Source organism: Ranitomeya imitator, chromosome 3 (genome assembly GCF_032444005.1).
Source record: "Ranitomeya imitator isolate aRanImi1 chromosome 3, aRanImi1.pri, whole genome shotgun sequence".
In the NCBI taxonomy this organism is placed as follows: Eukaryota; Metazoa; Chordata; class Amphibia; order Anura; family Dendrobatidae; genus Ranitomeya; species Ranitomeya imitator.
The window spans coordinates 285,454,413-285,474,488 of record NC_091284.1 but is presented as its reverse complement, the minus strand read 5'-3'; the positions used below and the strand labels follow the sequence as shown (position 1 = coordinate 285,474,488).

The 20,076-nt window shown below is 46.3% G+C and overlaps 1 protein-coding gene across 1 annotated transcript in view; it reads left to right on the top strand.

Annotated features, from left to right (window-relative positions):
• Window positions 1-1,395: 1,395 nt before the first annotated feature.
• MPC2 (mitochondrial pyruvate carrier 2) overlaps window positions 1,396-20,076 on the top strand; it is a 53,695-nt gene continuing 35,014 nt past the window's right edge. The window contains exons 1-2 of the mRNA XM_069756503.1: window positions 1,396-1,614; window positions 7,317-7,357. Of these exons, the coding sequence (XP_069612604.1) occupies window positions 1,515-1,614; window positions 7,317-7,357 (141 nt within the window). The 5' untranslated portion in view covers window positions 1,396-1,514. The remainder of the gene's footprint in view (window positions 1,615-7,316; window positions 7,358-20,076) is intronic.

Below are 20,076 nucleotides of genomic sequence, written 5' to 3'. Positions count from 1 at the left end.
ACATGACCTGTTGGTGGGCCTTGAGGACTGGAGTTGGGGACCTCTGATGTAATGTATAAGAATTAGATCTGTCTCTTTAAGAAAGCGAGGGCGGGAGTTGAGAGGAGTTTCAGTTTCAGTTCTGGCCTGAGGAGGAAATCTTATGCTGCTGTTCTGATGTTTTGCTGGAGGAAAAGAGAAGAATAAAATACAGTTAAAGCTTACTCTCTCTCTTAAATTCCTTACACCGTGTGGACATTACATCGCCTATGATGGAAACCTTCAAAAGGAACCTGCAAGACTCACCTCTTCCAACAAGCCTGCAGTGGTCCTTAGTTTGCTGAACCGCCACACGACCAGCTCTTCCCTCTCCTAGTGTATCCTCACCCATCCCCTGCAGACTGTGAGCCCTCGCGGGCAGGGTCCTCCCTCCTTATGTACCCGTGTGCCTTGTTGTTTGCTCATGTTTAGTTGTATTTGTCTATAATTGGCCCCTTGTCACATGTAAAGCGCCATGGAATAAATGGTGCTATAAAAAATGTATAATAATAATAATAATAATAATAACATAAATAATAATAATAGTGCAATCCAATTAGTCTGTTATGAGTATGAGTCCTTATCGGTCAGGTTTTCCCCCTGCGTTAGGGTGGCTTGTCCTGTGGCGTTTGCGGGGGTCTTTTTGCGATGTGCTGTGGTTTTGGAGCAGCAGGTCTCCACAGTAAGCCAATGCCATGCTAGTCAAGACTCCGATTAGAAAATGAAATAACTTTATTAATTGCTATGGCAACAGCTCTACATTTCCATTAACCAGCATTTTTCAGACTCTTTTTTTACAGGCACAACCACATGAACAGCACAGGCGGTTTTACACGGAGTGCGGATTTCAGCCATGCATTGCGATCCATTGTAGGGGCGTGTTCACATGTCGCGTGTTTCCCCTGAGCAACGGTTAACGTTCTACGGTGACAGTAAACCTGCGGCGTACAGCAAGTTTTCACCGTTTTTTCTGCGTTTTCATTACTTATGCAACTGAATACATAAAAGAACAAATGCATGAAAAGCGCACGTAATAGCAGGGTTTCTCCTGCCAACGCTACAATGTCAGAGGGGCAAACGCCGCAAAAAAGCACGATGTGAACACACCCGAAAACACCCAACTGAACAGCACAGTGTGAAGCCCATAAGATGCTGCGTCTCTGCTGCTGCACACGTCCTGTGTACTTGTGCCCTACCAGTTCCCCGGCAGTTGGGTGGATGGAGGGCGCATGTGCAGACAGCCCCATGCAGCAGATGCCAGCACTGCCCCACACACTGCTACTGAACACAGAGGACGCGCGGCTCACAGCCCTAAGCAACGATTGGTGCAGACACCCGGAAGAGGCGGGGCCTCCTGTCACAGCTCTGCGCCAATAGGAACATTGCGATTTTGCTACGCCTCTGTGTAAGACCTTGTGGGGACACTGAGCGCTAAGTTCCGCTGGTGACTGCTGCGTCTGCGGGCTGGTAACCGGAGCATCTCCCTGCAGGACAAGATGGCAGCGGTCGGGCTGAGGGCGTCCTACCACCGAGCGCTGGATAAGATCGAGCTGATGCTCCCGGCAAAGCTGAGGCCCTTCTACAATCACCCGGCAGGTAGGGCAGCGGCACCGTCAGCTCACCTGGCAGAGGTCACCTGTGCTCGGGAGGTGGAAGAGGGTTCTACATGGCAGCCTGGCTACTCTGCCCGTCCTGTGCTCCCGGAGAGTGGCCGGGCACAGCTCACCATCCCCGAGGGCCACACATTGCTGCTGCTGCCACCTGTGTGCACTGCTCCCTAGAGGCCCGGCACTCCCCAGTATTTGTACCCATCACCAGCTGCGGACGAGGCTGAAGTTGGTTTCTTACTCGGCAAATTTTTCTTTTCTGTTTTTTATAGGTTTAACAACAAAAAATTATCACAATAATAAAAGACAATGCAGTGAGGAGCCCTGATGTGAATACGCTTAAAAAAGGCTACAAAAACAATAAAACTGGCACAAAAATGGGCATCAAAGTGGGCACCAAAGAGCGCTGAAGAAAGGGTTAAATGCCTTTGGGCCACTGAACTCTCACTGCAGACATATAGAACAGGGCGCCCCAAATCAAAACCAGTTATCTCCAGCCTGGCCCAAATGGGTTCTAGGCAACAGAACTGGCATCAAAGTGGGCAAACAGTCAATTTTGTCCATTTGAATAGGTAACTGATGTTTTAAGGGGTTAAATGGCTTTGGGCCACTGATCTGACACTTGAAATACACAGAAAGTGATGCCCTGCATCAAACCCAGGTCCCTCCAGCCTGGCCCAAATGGGTTCTGGGCACCAGAACAGGCATCAAAGTAGGCAAACAGCCCATTTTCACAGATTTGAATAAGTAACTGATGTTTTTAAAGGGTTAAATGCTTTTGGGTCACGGCATCACTTTCTGTGATTTTTTTTTTAAGTGTCAGATCAGTGGCCCAAAGGCATTTATCCCTTAAAAAACATCAGTTACTTATTCAAATCTGTGAAAATGGGCTGTTTGCCTACTTTGATGCCAGTTCTGATGCCCAGAGCCCATTTGGGCCAGGCTGAAGAGACCTGTTTTTGATGTGGGGCTCCCTGTTTTATATGTATGCACTGTGGTCTCAATGGCCCAAAGGCATTTAACCCCTTAAAAACATCAGTTACTTATTAAATCTGTGAAAATTGGCTCTTTGCCCACTTTGATGCCAGTTCTGGTGCCTACAACCCATTTGGGCCAGGCTGGAAACAACTGGTTTTGATTTGGGGCGCCCTGTTCTATATGTCTGCAGTGTGAGATCAGTGGCCCAAAGGCATTTAACCCTTTCTTCAGCGCTCTTTGGTGCCCACTTTGATGCCCATTTTTGTGCCAGTTTTATTGTTTTTGTAGCGTTTTTTTAAGTGCATTCACATCAGGGCTCCTCGCTGCATTGTGTTTTATTATTGTGATAATTATTTTTTGTTGTTAAACCTATAAAACACAGAAAAGAAAAAATTGCCGAATAAGAAACTGAACGAATAAGGCTGCCGTCACACTAGCAGTATCTGGTCAGTATTTTATTTCAGTATTTGTAAGCCAAAACCAGGAGTGGGTGATAAATACAGAAGTGGTGCATGTGTTTCTATTATACTTTTCCTCTATTTGTTCCACTCCTGGTTTTGGCTACAAATACTGATGTAAAATACTGACCAAATACTGCTAGTGTGACGGCAGCCTAAGAAACCAACTTCAGCCTCCTCAGCTGCGGCACTGAATGCTCAGGTAGATGATGGGCAGGGAGGGTTGGAAGCCAAGGACCCTCCATGTGGGCCTATGACACCTCCGTGCCAGGGGAGAGGGGGGCCTGTGACGCCTCCGTGCCGGGGGAGAGGGGGGCCTATGACGCCTCCGTGCTGGGGGAGAGGGAGGCCTGTAATGCCTCCGTGCTGGGGGGCCTACCATTGGGACACCTAGTGACCACTTGAATAGTGATCATGTGAAAATGGAGCAGCATTCAGTACTGTACTCTGCCACTCCACTTATGGGGAATCTGTCAACAGGTTTGTTATCCCATCTGAGAACAGCATGATATCCGGGCACAGACCCCAATTCCAGCAATGTGTCACTTACTGGGATCCATGCTGTCATTTTAACTAAATAAATGTTTTCTTTGTTGCAGCTCTATCAGATCTCTGAATGCTGAGCTCCGAATAACCTCACACACCACTAATAGACAGCTTCCTCTCCAATCTGTGGTGGGGCGGGATATTCACAGCTCAACAATATGGAGGACTGGATCTCACTAGAGGGTCACTAACCTTGCTGGTCCTGTCCTGATATACCCACTGAGGATAACCAGCGATGTGAGCCTCAGCCATAAGTCGGTGTTTCTCCATCCGCTCTCATGTGACAGTCTGTGAAGATCACAACACATTCACATGACTCCTGAGTGCGATTCAATTTTTTTTTTTTTTTTGTATTCATGGACCCTTAGACTTGCATTGGCGATTTTGATCAGAATCGGTGACGTCTCCACAATATTCCTGACTTGTGACTGGCCCCATAGACTATCACAGGCACGAGTGCTGTCAGTGGAAAACATGGCTGGCCTTCATACACAAATAGCGGCTGTCTGAGTGATACCTGAGGCGGTGCTCAGACAGCCGAGCCCAATGCTGGTTTTCAAAAAGACTGGTGAAAAATGGATTGCATGTGAATAACTTCTGGAAGAAAACCTGAAAGCTGTGGCTTCTGTCCTGAGCTGCACTGCCATAGATTTACATTGACACCCGGCTCTGCAGCAAACACTGGAGTGATCGGGCAGAGATCACAACCGCAGAGGACGACTGGAGTAGCGCCAATAACTGATGACGATGGCGGCTGGTAACTAAAAGGCTACATTAGAGATACCACTCCGGCAATGAAAAAAAAAACTAAAACACCAGAATGCTACTTTAAGACTGGTGTACAAAACTCCATTCTTTATAAATAGGGGTCTATGTGGCCCCCACTAGACTTAAGTGTCACCGGGACGTGGAGAACAATCAGTAAGCAATAAAATAATGTCCCCTCTTGGAGCAGCAGAAAGTAGGGGCAGAGACCTTAATTCTAACACCGGCTGAGTGATATATAAATGACAGCGAGTCCATTTAATAGGATTTAAAGCCATAAATGTCACAATGTAGTAATAGTGTGTGGGGGTCACCACTATAGCAGTTACGGTATATCCAGACTAATACCACCACTTAAATCTAATGAACAAAGCAATATAATATCAGGATTAGACAACAAAAAACCTTTATTGCAAAAATCAATGAAAGAAAAAACGTTCACAAAAGCCCCATAAACCAATCCTGATATTACTCTCATATTGCTTTTTTCATTATATTTAAGTCTGGCTAAATAGAAGATAACCTGAGCGTTACTTGCCCTTACCAGGTACAGTGCAGTCTCTCCTCCACAGCTCTGATGATCAGCTGCAGCTATGCTGCCACGTTCTCGGTGCTGCAGCCAGTCACTGGGCTGTGTGGCTTGTTGGTTAAGTTCAATTACTTCTAGTTAGAAAAAGAAGCAATTTGAGGCCGCGTTCACATGGGCACAGTTAGATGTTTTTTGCTAATGCCATGTTTTGATGCAATTTTCAAAAATCATGTGAAAGACATTGTGGTATTAGGCTCCCCCACTAAAATGCCTTGCAGCCGCAATGTGTGAGCACTGCCTCACTGCTGTCACCTAATCTTATCAGTTTTCCCTTCGGCCCTTTTCACATTGTGTTCTTCCCCACGTTCAGTGCTTCCATCAGGGCTTATGTCCAAATCCGCCACCCTCCCCGCATACACAATGGCATTCGGGCATTTGTGCCAACATAGTCACCGTGTGCTCTGTCATGCACCACTGTCGGGTGTATGGGCCGACATAGTCACCGTGTGCTCTGTCATGCACCACTGTTGGGCGTATGGGCCGACATAGTCACCGTGTTCTCTGTCATGCACCATTGTCGGGCGTATAGGCCGACATAGTCACCGTGTGCTCTGTCATGCACCACTGTTGGGCGTATAGGCCGACATAGTCACCGTGTGCTCTGTCATGCACCACTGTTGGGCGTATAGGCCGACATAGTCACCGTGTGCTCTGTCATGCACCACTGTTGGGCGTATAGGCCGACATAGTCACCGTGTGCTCTGTCATGCACCATTGTCGGGCGTATGGGCCGACATAGTCACCGTGTGCTCTGTCATGCACCACTGTTGGGCGTATGGGCCGACATAGTCACCGTGTGCTCTGTCATGCACCACTGTTGGGCGTATGGGCCGACATAGTCACCGTGTTCTCTGTCATGCACCATTGTCGGGCGTATGGGCCGACATAGTCACCGTGTGCTCTGTCATGCACCACTGTTGGGCGTATGGGCCGACATAGTCACCGTGTGCTCTGTCATGCACCACTGTTGGGCGTATGGGCCGACATAGTCACCGTGTGCTCTGTCATGCACCACTGTCGAGCGTATGGGCCGACATAGTCACCGTGTGCTCTGTCATGCACCACTGTTGGGCGTATGGGCCGACATAGTCACCGTGTGCTCTGTCATGCACCACTGTCGAGCGTATGGGCCCCTACTGCAGGTGCAAAACAAGAGTTTCCTTGTTCTCTATTCTTTGCCCTTGGAAGTTGTTATTGATAACACATGGTGAATAGAAAAGGTCCATGAAAAGGTAATCAGTCGTGTGAACTTGTGGGACCTTTTCGGGTTGAGGATGGAGTGAAGCTCATCTCCCAGACCTACTGCCAGTTTCTGGAAGACAACTTCTTCAAGCAGTTTTGCAGGAAGAAGTCGGTATCGTTCAAGAAAAACATGATTTTCATGCAGGACAATGCTCTATCACATGCCTCCAACTACTCCACAGTGTGGCTGGCCAGTAAAGGTCTCAAAGATGAAAAAATAATGACATGGCCCCCTTGTTCACCTGATCTGAACCCCATAGAGAACCTGAGGTCCGTCATAAAATGTGAGATCTACAGGGAGGGAAAACAGTCCAACTCTCGGAACAGTGTCTGGGAGGCTGTGGTGGCCGCTGCACGCAATGTTGGTCGTAAAAAGATCAAGCAGCTGACAGAATCTATGGATGGAAGGCTGCTGAGTGTCATCATAAAGAAAGGTGGCTATATTGGTCACTAATTTTGGGGGGTTTTTATTTTTGCAATGTCAGAAATGTTTATTTCTAAATTTTGTGCAGTTATATTGGTTTACCTGGTGAAAATAAACAAGTGAGATGGGAATATATTTGTTTTTTATTAAGTTGCCTAATAATTCTGCACAAACAGATATCCTCCTAAGATAGCCAAATCTAAAAAAAAAACACTCTAACTTCCAAAAAATATTAAAGGGACACTGTCACCTGAATTTGGAGGGAACAATCTTCCCTTGCGCAGGCGTGTACTATGGAGGACAGAGAATGAACTTCAATCCAATATTGCAGCCAGCATGCAGCCAGCGGGTAAGGAAAGGGTGAATCAAACACACAAAAACCCCGCCTCCATGGCTGAATATTGTTCCCTCCAAATTCAGGTGACAGTGTCCCTTTAAGCTTTGATATTTGAGTCTTTTGGGTTGATTGAGAACATAGTTGTTGATCAATAATAAAAATAATACTCTAAAATACAACTTGCCTAATAATTCTGCACACAGTGTATATTGATGCCTAAGCTAAACACATACGTTGCGCGCCATGCAGCCGTGGTCGCCTGCTGGTGCCTCTGTATACCCACAACACCTGCTGATTATGTTTTCCCGTAAGAAGCTGCTGCCATCTATCACTTGTCTCTTTCTTGTTCTAGGACCCAAGACTGTCTTTTTCTGGGCTCCAATAATGAAATGGGTAATTTGTTTTCAACGTGTGTCAATGTCTGACTTCTGATATGTAAATGTATGTCCGTTATTGCATCCCTCCAAGTATAATACATTCATGTTCCTGTATGTGGAGTTAAAGGGGTTGTCCACTATTCGGACCACCCCTTCTTTTGTACTCTAATCCCCAGAAACTCGTCTCTAGCACCGACATCCCAGCGCTCACATGACATAGCAATCAGGGGGCGCTGATGGGCTGCAGTGGTTGCACGTCTGAGGTCGTTTTGAAGTGAATGAGTGGCGCAGCCCATTAGTGACTGCTCATCGGCTGCAGCACGTGACCTAACCATGGCATGCGGGCCTAAGCGCAGGACAGTGTGGGGTGTGTGTATATATATATATATATATATTTATATTATATCGGTCGTCCATGACAGCACCACGGACAGAGGGGATCTGCCCTTCAGGAACAGGAAACCTAGAGATACATAAGGGCGGTACCTCTCCTCCCTTGCATCAGTTGGTTTCCTGTTCCTGGAGGACAGGATGCCCTACAGATATATCCATATTTCATCTGCAATACCCAGGCCGGCTGTCTGACTCAGGTAGCGAGGGGGTCTCCTACCTTGGGCAGTGCGGGTCCCTGGAAGCGCCACGGTGGGTCCGGGTAGGGCTCCATGGCAGGGAGCGGAGTCCGGAGGCTGTCCGTCTCCAAGTGCCAGCAACGGAGGTGAGGCCACACACCTGCTGACAATCTGGATCTGTGAGAAGGCCTATATAAGGCCGCACAGAATGCTGCAGGGCTGCTTGTGAGCCCATCTGCAGCAATGGATGAGCGATCAGCAACCGTCTGTGTGCTGGAGGAGCAGGACAGAGCCTCGGAGAGGTCATATGTAAACACCCAACAGAGGACCCGCGGATGCAGTGATCAGTCCAGTCGCAGGACTTCATCTAGACTGAAGGATCCTGTTCGCTGCCCCAGTAATCTGGTACCTACCGCTGCTGCCTGGGTAAGAGATCTCCGTGAACGTGCCCTGATGCAGTCTTTTCCTATGTTTTTTCGTTAGGGGAAAAAATGCGCTGGTAAAGTAAAGAATAAAGAGTGCGCACTATGTTGCCCTTTGCCAGACGCTTTCCCTAAAAGACTGTCAGTCGTGTGTAGATGGTAGGGAGTAACGGAAATATATATATATATATATATATATGTTATATAATTTAGAACAGCATCATATTACCACAATTGTAGTGCAAAGCTCTCCAAACCAATACTCCAATGGCTCCAATCATAGAAGAAAAAAAGGTAAACAGCACACAAAAAAATAGAAAAAGCGGGCTTTTAATGCCTGAACGGCGTGGCAATGTTTCGGATATACAATCCTTTTATTCGGACTCCCATGACAGCACTACGAGAGAGGGGATCCGCCCTTAAGGAACAGGAAACCTACAGATACAAAAGGGCGGCACCTCTCCCATGCATCAGTTGGTTTCCTGTTCCTGAAGGGACTGGATCCTACGGAAGATACTAGGATTCCAGGCCGGCCGGGCCGAATTAGTACCTGAAGGAGACACGGTGGCTCTGGGGGGCTGCACGGCAGTGTCTCATCAGCGTGGAGCGGTCGCCAGGGGGTGTCCGATCTCCGAAGCCGGCGCTTGGTGAGTGTACTGTTTCCCTCCCTTGAGTGGCTTAGGGGAGGCTCTGAGGGGTCGGCGACATTGAGGGGGCGCCACCCGGAGTCTCGTGGCAAGTCTCGGCGTCCCACGTTGTTCACAGCGCTAACAGGAAGCGCTGTGGGCCGGGGGTGACGTCGGAAGGCGGAGCCAGCTGTGACTTCCGGGTCACGGAGCTTCTGCGCATGCGCAGGAGCTCCAAGATGGCGGCGCCCACCGGAAAATGTGCGCTCATCACCCTCAGGTGTCGGCTGATCCCCTGCAGCTGCATGGGGGGAAGGGGAGCAACTGGAAGCGCGGTGCAATTACGCTGGCCGAAGGAGGGGCTATATATCAGCTCCAGGTGCGCGTTCCTTGCTCCTGGTCTCCAAACTGCTTCAGATGGAGTCTGATCAGGATCAGCAGCCTCTGCTGCTGGATGAAGAACCCCAGAAGCTTATGGAGAAGGAACGTGAGAAAAGGAGCGATGGATCTGGCCGCAGAAGCTCCTCCAGACAGGGGTCTGGAGCATCAGCCAAAAAAGATCCCCCTCGTGCTTCGGTATCTCTATGGGTGTGGGCAGCCTCTGGTAAGTGATCTTCGAGAAAGTTCACTTAGTGACTAGTTTCCCCTCATATGTTTTATGCAGGGAAAGAAAAGCGTCAGTAAGGCGAAGCATAGGGAGTGTGCCATCTGCGGGGTCCCCTTGCCTGACTCACACCCTAAAAAACTATGTGACCCCTGTATCCAGCAGACGGTGAGGTCCTGGAAAGTAGGGAGGGGATATAGCATGTAGATCTTACACTCTAGTCTACCTTACTTATCCCTGTAGGTGGCAGAAGAATCCTCTTCTATGGTGGCCAGTCTGAAGGAAATGGTTAGAAGGGAGGTCAAGCAATCCATTAAGGATCTTTCACAGTCAGGCTCTAAGCAGAGAACTCAGTGGGCATCTGATTCATCTGTGGATAAAGACAAGAGTGAAGAATCGGATGATTCAGAAGAATCGGATGATTCAGCAGCATCATCTTCCTCGTCGGGGGAAGACGCTGCCCGGTTTTGTTTACCCATAGAGAGGATAGACAAATTAATAAAAGCGGTCAGAGGCACAATGGGTATAACAGAACCCAAGCCTCAGCTATCTAAAGTGGATACCTTCCTAAAAGGAACCTGGGAGATGGCAGCCGGCTCCTTAAAACCTGCGGTGGCGTCAACCTGCACGGCAAGGTCAATAATGGTCTGGCTGGACCAGTTAGAAACCCAATTAAAACAGGGGGCCTCTAGAGATTCCATACTTGCAGCGTTACCAGTAATCCAGGAGGGGGCAGCTTTTTTATCGGATGCCTCAATTGACTCCGTTAAATTGGCGGCTAGGGCAGCAGGTCTTTCTAATGCTGCGAGAAGAGCCCTATGGTTGAAATGCTGGCCGGGGGATATGCAGGCAAAAACAAAACTCTGCGCTATCCCTTGTAAGGGCGAGTATCTATTCGGACCTACCCTGGACGAACTCCTGGAGAAGGCAGGAGATGATAAGAAAAAATTTCCTAACCTTTTCAATCCATATCGTCGTCCCTTCAACAAAAGAAGGTTCAATCGGGGAGGAAGGCGGACCTTCTCACCGGGTAGGGATCGTTCCAGATGGGATGATAAGCGAAAAAGAGGCACAGGTCTCATGTTTCGCCGTAACCCGACGGAAAACCAAAAACAAGACCAATGACTGGCAATCCCGGTGGGAGGGAGACTGTCGCATTTCTCGGCAGAGTGGTCAAAAATCACAAACAGTGTTTGGATAAAAGACACTGTTTCCCATGGTCTCAGACTTGAGTTTGTCCATACCCCACGGGACAAATTCCAGTTAACACCCTGGCGCTCATCTCCCACTGAACAATTTGCCTTAGAAGAGGAAGTGAGGACTCTTTGCTCCAAAAATGTTTTGATTGAAGTGCCGTATTCTCAGGCAGGGAAAGGGTTCTACTCTCCCCTTTTCCTAATTCAAAAGCCGGATATGTCTTATAGGACCATTATAAACCTTAAGGGTCTCAATAAGTTTTTGGTGAAACATACCTTCAAAATGGAGTCCATCAATTCAACAATAAAAATGCTTTTCAACAATTGTTTTATGGTAGTAGTGGATTTGAAAGATGCCTACTATCATGTACCCATTCACGCTGATTTCCAACGATACCTAAGGGTAGCAGTACTAATGGGGGGTAGGATTCAACATTTTCAGTTCAGGGCACTCCCCTTCGGGATAACTTCTGCTCCTTGAGTGTTCACTAAAATAATCGCTGAAGTCATGGCACACTTAAGAGAATCAAACGTCCTTATAATTCCTTACTTGGATGATTTCCTCATTGTAGGGAACTCGATAGATCACTGTCTGTCACAATGGGAGGTTACTAAAGCCAAGCTAGAACACCTGGGTTGGATCATAAACTTCGAAAAATCTAAGTTACAGCCCCTAAATATTCAAAAGTTCCTGGGTCTAATGTTGGATTCAGTGACACAACAGTGTCTCCTCCCCATAGAAAAAATAGATCTAATTCAAATTTATGTGTTAAATGCAATTAATACACCTTCCATGACACTTAGGCAAGCAATGTCCCTACTTGGGTCACTCACATCTTGCATTCCAGCAGTTAAGTGGGCTCAGTTCCACACCAGATCCCTACAAAGAGAAGTCTTGTTCCATGACAGAGCCTTGGGAGGCGCGTTAAAAGGGAAAATAACGTTAGAGCCAACCACGCTAGATTCCCTTAGGTGGTGGTCAGATAAAAAGAATTTATCAGCAGGGGTCCCCTGGATAGTAAATGTGTCCCGGGTGATAACCACGGATGCCAGCTCTTCAGGGTGGGGAGCCTACATGGGGGACATGGTGGTCCAGGGACAATGGGAACCCTTCACAACATTCTCATCCAACCAGAGGGAGTTGTTGGCGGTTGAATTGGCTGTTAAAAAATTCCTCATATATCTGCAGGGCCAGCACGTCAGAATTCTGTCGGACAACAGAGTTGCAGTCGCTTACATAAACCGGCAAGGGGGAACTCGTTCCGAGACATTGATGCAAATCACGGATCGATTGTTCCAGATGGCAGAGCTCAATTTTCTATCTTTGACGGCTCTCCACATCAAAGGAAAGGAAAATGTGGCAGCAGATTTCCTCAGCCGAAACATGTTAAGGCAAGGAGAGTGGTCTCTCAACGAAGACATTTTCAATCTGATCGTCTGCAGATGGGGTCAACCAGTGGTAGACCTGTTCGCCACCAGAAACAACAGAAAAGTAAAACTTTTTTGCTCGCTAAATCCCAGGGAAAATCCCTTGGCGGTGGACGCGTTTCTGATAAAATGGGATTTTCCACTGGCCTATGCTTTCCCACCACTGAACCTGATACCTCTAGTGGTGAGGAAAATCAGGGAGGATCGAGCGAAAGTCATCCTTATCGCCCCCTTTTGGCCCAGAAGAACCTGGTTTGCCTGGCTCAAGACAATGTCTGTATCGGTTCCCTGGGTACTACCAGAGATCCCGAACCTGCTTTCTCAGGGACCGATCTCCCATCCACAAGTGGCAGCACTCCATTTAACGGCGTGGAGTTTAAACGGTCACTATTAGTGGGGAAAGGCTTCTCTCCAAATTTAGTCGAGACACTCCTAAAGAGTAGAAAGCAAGTAACTACAAAAATCTACTCTAGAACTTGGAGGAAGTTCTTGTCTTGTTCAAGATTTGACATCCAAGACGGGATACCAATACAACAAATCTTAGAGTTCCTACAGAGGGGTTTCGAGTTAAAACTCTCTACTAGTACCCTTAGAGTACAGGTCTCAGCTCTGGGTGCCCTGTTTTCATGCAATATAGCAAACAATTATTGGATAGCGAGGTTTATGAAGGCAGTTAGTAGATCTAGACCGGTATATAAGGATAGGACAGTTCCATGGGATTTAAATTTAGCTCTGTCCTCTCTAACAAAACCCCCCTTTGAACCTCTGCAAGAGGCCTCAATCAAAATGTTGACACTTAAGACCGCCTTCCTGATTGCCATAACCTCAGCTCGCAGGATAGGGGATATCCAGGCGCTTTCCAGAGCTCCTCCATACACAGACATCTTATCAGACAGAGTAGTCCTTAGACCAGACCTGGCATATCTGCCGAAGGTAGCGTCACGTTTCCATAGATCACAGGAGATAGTTTTGCCATCCTTTATTCCTAAGCCCTCTAATCCTAAAGAGCAGGAGCTTCATACGTTAGACGTTAGGAGATCTCTCCTTCAGTATATCTCAGCTACTGATAATTGGAAGAAAGATGGAGCACTGTTTCTTTCATTCCAAGGTCCAAGGAAAGGATTTAGAGTGTCAAAATATTCACTAGCCAAATGGATTAGGGAAACTATATCTCTAGCTTACACAGCAGGTGGGGGGCCAGCTCCGCAGAATCTAAAGGCACATTCCACCCGGGCCATGGCGTCATCCTGGGCAGAGAGATCTGGAGTGTCAGTGGAGCAAATATGTAAGGCGGCCACTTGGTCATCTCCTTCCACTTTCTTTAAACACTATCGGTTGGATTTGGGGTCCTCCTCTGATCTCTCCTTTGGGTTAAGGGTGCTACAGACTATAGTCCCTCCCTAAGGTAGCTTACATCTCTGTAAGTCTCTCGTAGTGCTGTCATGGGAGTCCGAATAAAGCATTAAGCTACTTACTGGTAGCGGCATTTTTCGGAGGCCCATGACAGCACCCTTAGTTCCCTCCCTATTCACGTGGGGGTAGCACTTCCTGATATGTAAATAGTGTAGTATGTAAATCTCACATATGGTGTCTGGTTACAATATAGTAGATTATTTTTTGGTTTCCAAATGTATATAATGTATGTTTGTGTACCACTAACCGCGGTAGTCCTCTCAGGCTCTGAAATACAACTGATGCATGGGAGAGGTGCCGCCCTTTTGTATCTGTAGGTTTCCTGTTCCTTAAGGGCGGATCCCCTCTCTCATAGTGCTGTCATGGGCCTCCGAAAAATGCCGCTACCAGTAAGTAGCTTAATGCTTTTCAAGCAGTGAACATACAAATGAAGTGAGTATAAATAGCTAATACACATGTTCTCTATTAATAAACATTATATAAATTATCCACTTTTTTATCATAAGTGCTAATATGCTCCATAGTGTAATAAAGTGCATCAGTGCCTATTTTTACAAAGACATACAGATATACTGAAAATACATAGATCACATAAAGTGCATAGTGAATATATCCTAAATATACTAAATGATCAATTAAAATCCAGCAGGTGTCCCAATCTAATGAAAACACAAACAAAAAAGCACCCTTTTTTTATTTTTCAGATGTCCCAATCTGTGAAGGGAAAGACAACTTGCACACAAATTGATTTTTTTTCTTTCGGAAATGATATTTTGTTAATATTTCAATAAAAATATAGATGGCACTAATTTGTTTCTATATATTTGTTTGGGTTTCGTGATATCATGGTGAAAATTAGATATGGTCTTTTCTTACAGGTGACGTGAAAGTTACGGGGGACTGTCCACCTCCTATATTTTCTATGTCCTTGTATTGGCTCGCGATGCCCCACTTCATTGGGGAGGGCATCTCGGACCTTATGTGGACTTATGTCCTGACCATAATGCCATTATGTAAGTGAAAACACCGTGTGCACAGTCACTATATGGTGCATAGACTAGGTTCCCAGACCATCAATACAAATAAAAAAAGAAGTCTAGCACTCATCCTCAGCAAACGTGGAATAGATTTATTTGTAGCACTTGAAACGTTTCAGTCCAAAGGGACTTTCATCAGTCACGTGCTAATGATAGCCAGTAGGGCTGTGTTCATGGGAAAAGAAACAGTACCCAATCAATGTACAAAGACGCCGCCACTCTATAGGGCACAAAGGATAGGAGTAATATAACTTAGGCAGAGTGCTAATATGGTGGGGCGATGACCACCTATAAAGTAAAACACCTGCAGTCTGAGGATGATGGTAACAGGAGAAAAAGAGTCACGACCTCCAGACACGGAATCCACCGCAAGTCAGATTTGCGGTGGATTCCGTGTCTGGAGGTCGTGACTCTTTTTCTCCTGTTACCATCATCCTCAGACTGCAGGTGTTTTACTTTATAGGTGGTCATCGCCCCACCATATTAGCACTCTGCCTAAGTTATATTACTCCTATCCTTTGTGCCCTATAGAGTGGCGGCGTCTTTGTACATTGATTGGGTACTGTTTCTTTTCCCATGAACACAGCCCTACTGGCTATCATTAGCACGTGACTGATGAAAGTCCCTTTGGACTGAAACGTTTCAAGTGCTACAAATAAGTCTATTCCACGTTTGCTGAGGATGAGTGCTAGACTTCTTTTTTTATTTGTATTGATGGTCTGGGAACCTAGTCTATGCACCATATAGTGACTGTGCACACGGTGTTTTCACTTACATAATGGCATTATGGTCAGGACATAAGTCCACATAAGGTCCGAGATGCCCTCCCCAATGAAGTGGGGCATCGCGAGCCAATACAAGGACATAGAAAATATAGGAGGTGGACAGTCCCTCGTAACTTTCACGTCACCTGTAAGAAAAGACCATATCTAATTTTCACCATGATATCACGAAACCCAAACAAATATATAGAAACAAATTAGTGCCATCTATATTTTTATTGAAATATTAACAAAATATCATTTCCGAAAGAAAAAAATCAATTTGTGTGCAAGTTGTCTTTCCCTTCACAGATTGGGACATCTGAAAAATAAAAAAAGGGTGCTTTTTTGTTTGTGTTTTCATTAGATTGGGACACCTGCTGGATTTTAATTGATCATTTAGTATATTTAGGATATATTCACTATGCACTTTATGTGATCTATGTATTTTCAGTATATCTGTATGTCTTTGTAAAAATAGGCACTGATGCACTTTATTACACTATGGAGCATATTAGCACTTATGATAAAAAAGTGGATAATTTATATAATGGTTATTAATAGAGAACATGTGTATTAGCTATATATACTCACTTCATTTGTATGTTCACTGCTTGAAAAAGGATTGTATATCCGAAACGTTGCCAAGCCGTTCAGGCATTAAAAGCCCACTTTTTCTATTTTTTTTTTGTGTGCTGTTTACCTTTTTTTTTCTTCTATGATTGGAGCCATTGGAGTATTGGTTTGGAGAGCTTTGCACTACAATTGTGGTAATATGATGCTGTTCTAATTTATATATATACATACATACATACATACATACATACATACATACATTGTATAGCGGTAGTACCAGTTAAATTACATAGGGTTTTTTTCCGCTCCCATAGGTGGTGGAAGAGTCTCCAGATTTTACTTCAAACCTTAGAGAAATTATCAGGAGAGAAGTAAAAGATTCCCTAAAATCCTTGTCCCAAAGGGAGCCTTCCAAGAGAAGAATGGAACCTAGCGTCTCGGATTCGTCTACTGCCCGTAGGAAAGAATGTGATTCCGAAGCCTCCATCTCTGCATCCTCTTCAGAAGAGGATTCTAATCGATTCTGCTTCCCTCTAGACCAGATGGACAGGCTGATTAAATCAGTCAGATCCACCATGGGGGTGGCTGACGAAAAACAAGAACTTTCGGCGCAAGACCTAATGTTTGGCGGTCTAGACCCAAGAAAGCGCAAATCATTTCCACTTAATGACAAATTTCAAAACCTTATCAAAAGGGAGTGGAAAAAGCCAGAAAAAAAGGTCTCCCTACCACGGCCTTTAAACGGAGATATCCCTTTGACGACTCCTTGGTGAACACGTGGGATAAGGCACCAAAATTAGACCCAGGGGTGGCTAAAGCTTCTAAAAAAATCCTCTATTCCCTTCGATGACATGGCTTCTTTAAAAGATCCTCTGGATCAGAAGGTAGATTCGTTTCTTAAGGGGACTTGGGAGATGTCAGCTGGTGCTCTAAGACCTGCAGTAGCTGCGACATGCGCAGCCAGATCGATGATGGTCTGGCTGGACCAACTAGGGTCTAAACTGGAAGATGGAGCCTCTATGGAATCCATATTAAAATTCCTGCTGACAATCCCTGCTGGATGCTGCGGCTTTTCTCACGGACGCGTCCGCAGATTCTGCGAGGATGGCAGATAGGGCTGTAGGATTATCAAATGCTGCACGCAGGGCCCTATGGCTGAAATGTTGGCCAGGCAACCTTCAGTCCAGATCCCGTTTTTGCTCTATCCCATGCGAAGGAGAATACCTGTTCGTTCCGGTTTTAGACGAACTGCTGGAGAAAGCCGGAGACGAGAAAGATAAATTTCCCAGTCTACCAACCACTTCTTATAGGCGTCCCTTCACAGGGAAAAGGTTCTTTCGCAGAAGGCCGGCCAGGGACCAGGGCAGATGGGACGATAAAAAGAAAAAAGGTACTGGATTCATGTTTGGAGGTGGGGGACGTCAGGAGCCATCCCGTGAGATCAAAAAGCCACCCCAATGACTAGTCGCCCTGGTGGGAGGTAGACTATCTGCCTTCTACGCGGCCTGGTCAGAAATTTCCAGTAGCAATTGGATTTTGGGGATAATAGCTACGGGTCTACGGCTAGAGTTCTCCTCTATCCCCCATCATTTCTTCAGAGTGACCCCGCTCAGGTCCTCTCCAGCAGAACAGATGGCCCCAAAAACGGAAATTCACAACCTGCTTAGTAAGAAGGTCCTATTGGAGGTTCCGGAAGGAGAATGGGGTAGAGGATTCTACTCTCCTCTATTCCTAATACGTAAACCAGACGGCTCCTAAAGAACTATCAACCTTAGGGCTCTTAACAATTTCCTGACCATAAAACCGTTTAAAATGGAGGCTATTAATACCACAATAAAACTTCTGTTTAAAAACTGCTTTATGGTGGTGTTGGATTTAAAGGACGCCTACTACCATATCCCCATTTATGCAGGACACCAACAATTCCTGAGGGTAGCGGTCCAGTTAGATAGGGTGGTCAGACATTTCCAGTATAGGGCCCTCTCTTTTGGTATATCGGTCGCCCCCCCGGGTATTTACTCAGGTCATGGCGAAGGTCATGGCCCACCTGCATGAGTCTGACATTCTGGTAATCCCCTACCTTGACAATCTCCTTATTGTGGGTAAAACAGCGGATCACTGTTTAGAACAATTGCTTAAAGTAATGTCTGCCCTGGAACGTCTGTGATGGTTACTAAATGTCAAAAAATCCCGGTTACAGCCCATGAAGGTGCAGTGATTTTTTTTTTTAAGCCTGTCCTTGGATTCCCAGGATCAAGAATGCCATTTACTTCATGAAAAAATAGATCGCCTACACCTTCAAGTGCTTAACGCCTCTAAAAACCCCACCATGTCCCTTAGAAAAGCGATGTCTCTGTTAGGCTCTCTCTCGTCCTGCATTCTAGCGGTACGATGGGCCCAGTATCATACAAGGATACTTCAGGGCGAAATATTATCACAACAAAAAGTTTTGAGGGGTCACCTAGAGAGCCAGCTGACCTTGTCCCAGAACACTATTGGATCCCTCGAATGGTGGCTAGACCGAAATAACCTATCCACGGGTATCCCCTGAGAATATATCGTAGCTCATGAAATCAACTCAGAGGCTAGCCCTTCTGGGTGGGGGGCTCACTTGGGTGAAATTATAATCCAGGGACTTTGGGAACAGCTTCAGACGGAAATGTCCTCTAATCTGAAGGATTTAGCGGCGGTGGTGCAGGCAGTTAAAAGGCTCCTTATCTATCTACAGAGCCACCACGTGCAGATATTCTCCGACAATCGGGTCACTGTGGTATAGATCAATCATCAAGGCGGAACCCGTTCCAAATCCCTAATGAACGTGGCAGATCTTCTGTTCCAGCTAGCAGAGCAACACCTTCTCTCATTGACGGCTCTTGATATAAGAGGAGCAGAAAATACTGTGGCGGATTACTTAAGCCGCAACACCTTGAGGCAGGGAGAATGGTCCCTACACGACTCAATCTTCAACCTCATTGTGGAAAGGTGGGGTCAACCGGCGGTAGATCTTTTCACCACAAAGGAAAATAGAAAAGTGAGACAATTCTGCTCTCTAAACCCCAGAGAAAATCCTCTGTCAGTAGACGCCCTCCTCATAGACTGGAACTTCTAGCTAGCTTACGCCTTTCCTCCCCTGTCTCTACTTCCTCTGGTGGTGAGGAAAATCAGGAAGGACAAGGCCACAGTGATAGTAATTGCCCCCTTCTGGACAAGAAGGATGTGGTTTTCGTGCCTCAGGACCATGTCAATGTCCGACCCATGGGTCTTACCAGACATTCCGGATCTCCTATCTCAGGGCCCAGTCTACCATCCTTGGGTGGGTGGCCTTCGTCTGACGGTGTGGATTTTGAGCGGTCGCTGTTAACAGTTAGAGGTTTCTCTCTGGGCCTGATTAACACTGCTGAAGAGCAGAAAAATAATCACCACAAAAATTTGTCAGGATCTGGAAAAGATTTCAAAACTCGTGGGTAGTAGCTGGTCAATCAACACCAATAGGCCAGATTTTGGAGTTCTTGGAAAAGGGGTTGGATATGGGGTTATTCCCAAATACTCTTAAAGTACAGGTGTCAGCCTTAGGGGCCCTCTTTGGATGCTACATTTCTGAAAATTACTGGGTCAGCAGATTCATCAAGGCGACAAAACGGTCTAGGCCAATGGTGAAGAATAGGGTCATGCCGTGGGACTTAAACTTAGTCCTTTCGGCCATGACGGAAGCCCCATTTGAGCCAATTTCTTCAGCCTCTATTAAAAAACTTTCTCTTAAAGTAGCTTTCCTGGTAGCCCTAGTGTCAGCTCGTAGGATAGGCGACATCCAGGCGTTATCCAGGCTTCCCCCTTACATGCAACTTAGGGATGATAGAGCGATACTTTCCCCTGATCCGGCATATCTTCCTAAAGTAGTGTCCAGATTCCATAGAACACAGGAGATAGTTCTTCCATCTTTCCTCCCTAATCCTACTAATAAGGAAAGGAAACTACACACTTTAAGCTATGTTCACACTTTGCGGATTTTGCTGCGGATCCGCAGCGGATTTGACCGCTGCGGATCTGCAGCAGTTTCCCATGAGTTTACAGTACAATGTAAACCTATGGGTAACAAAAAACGC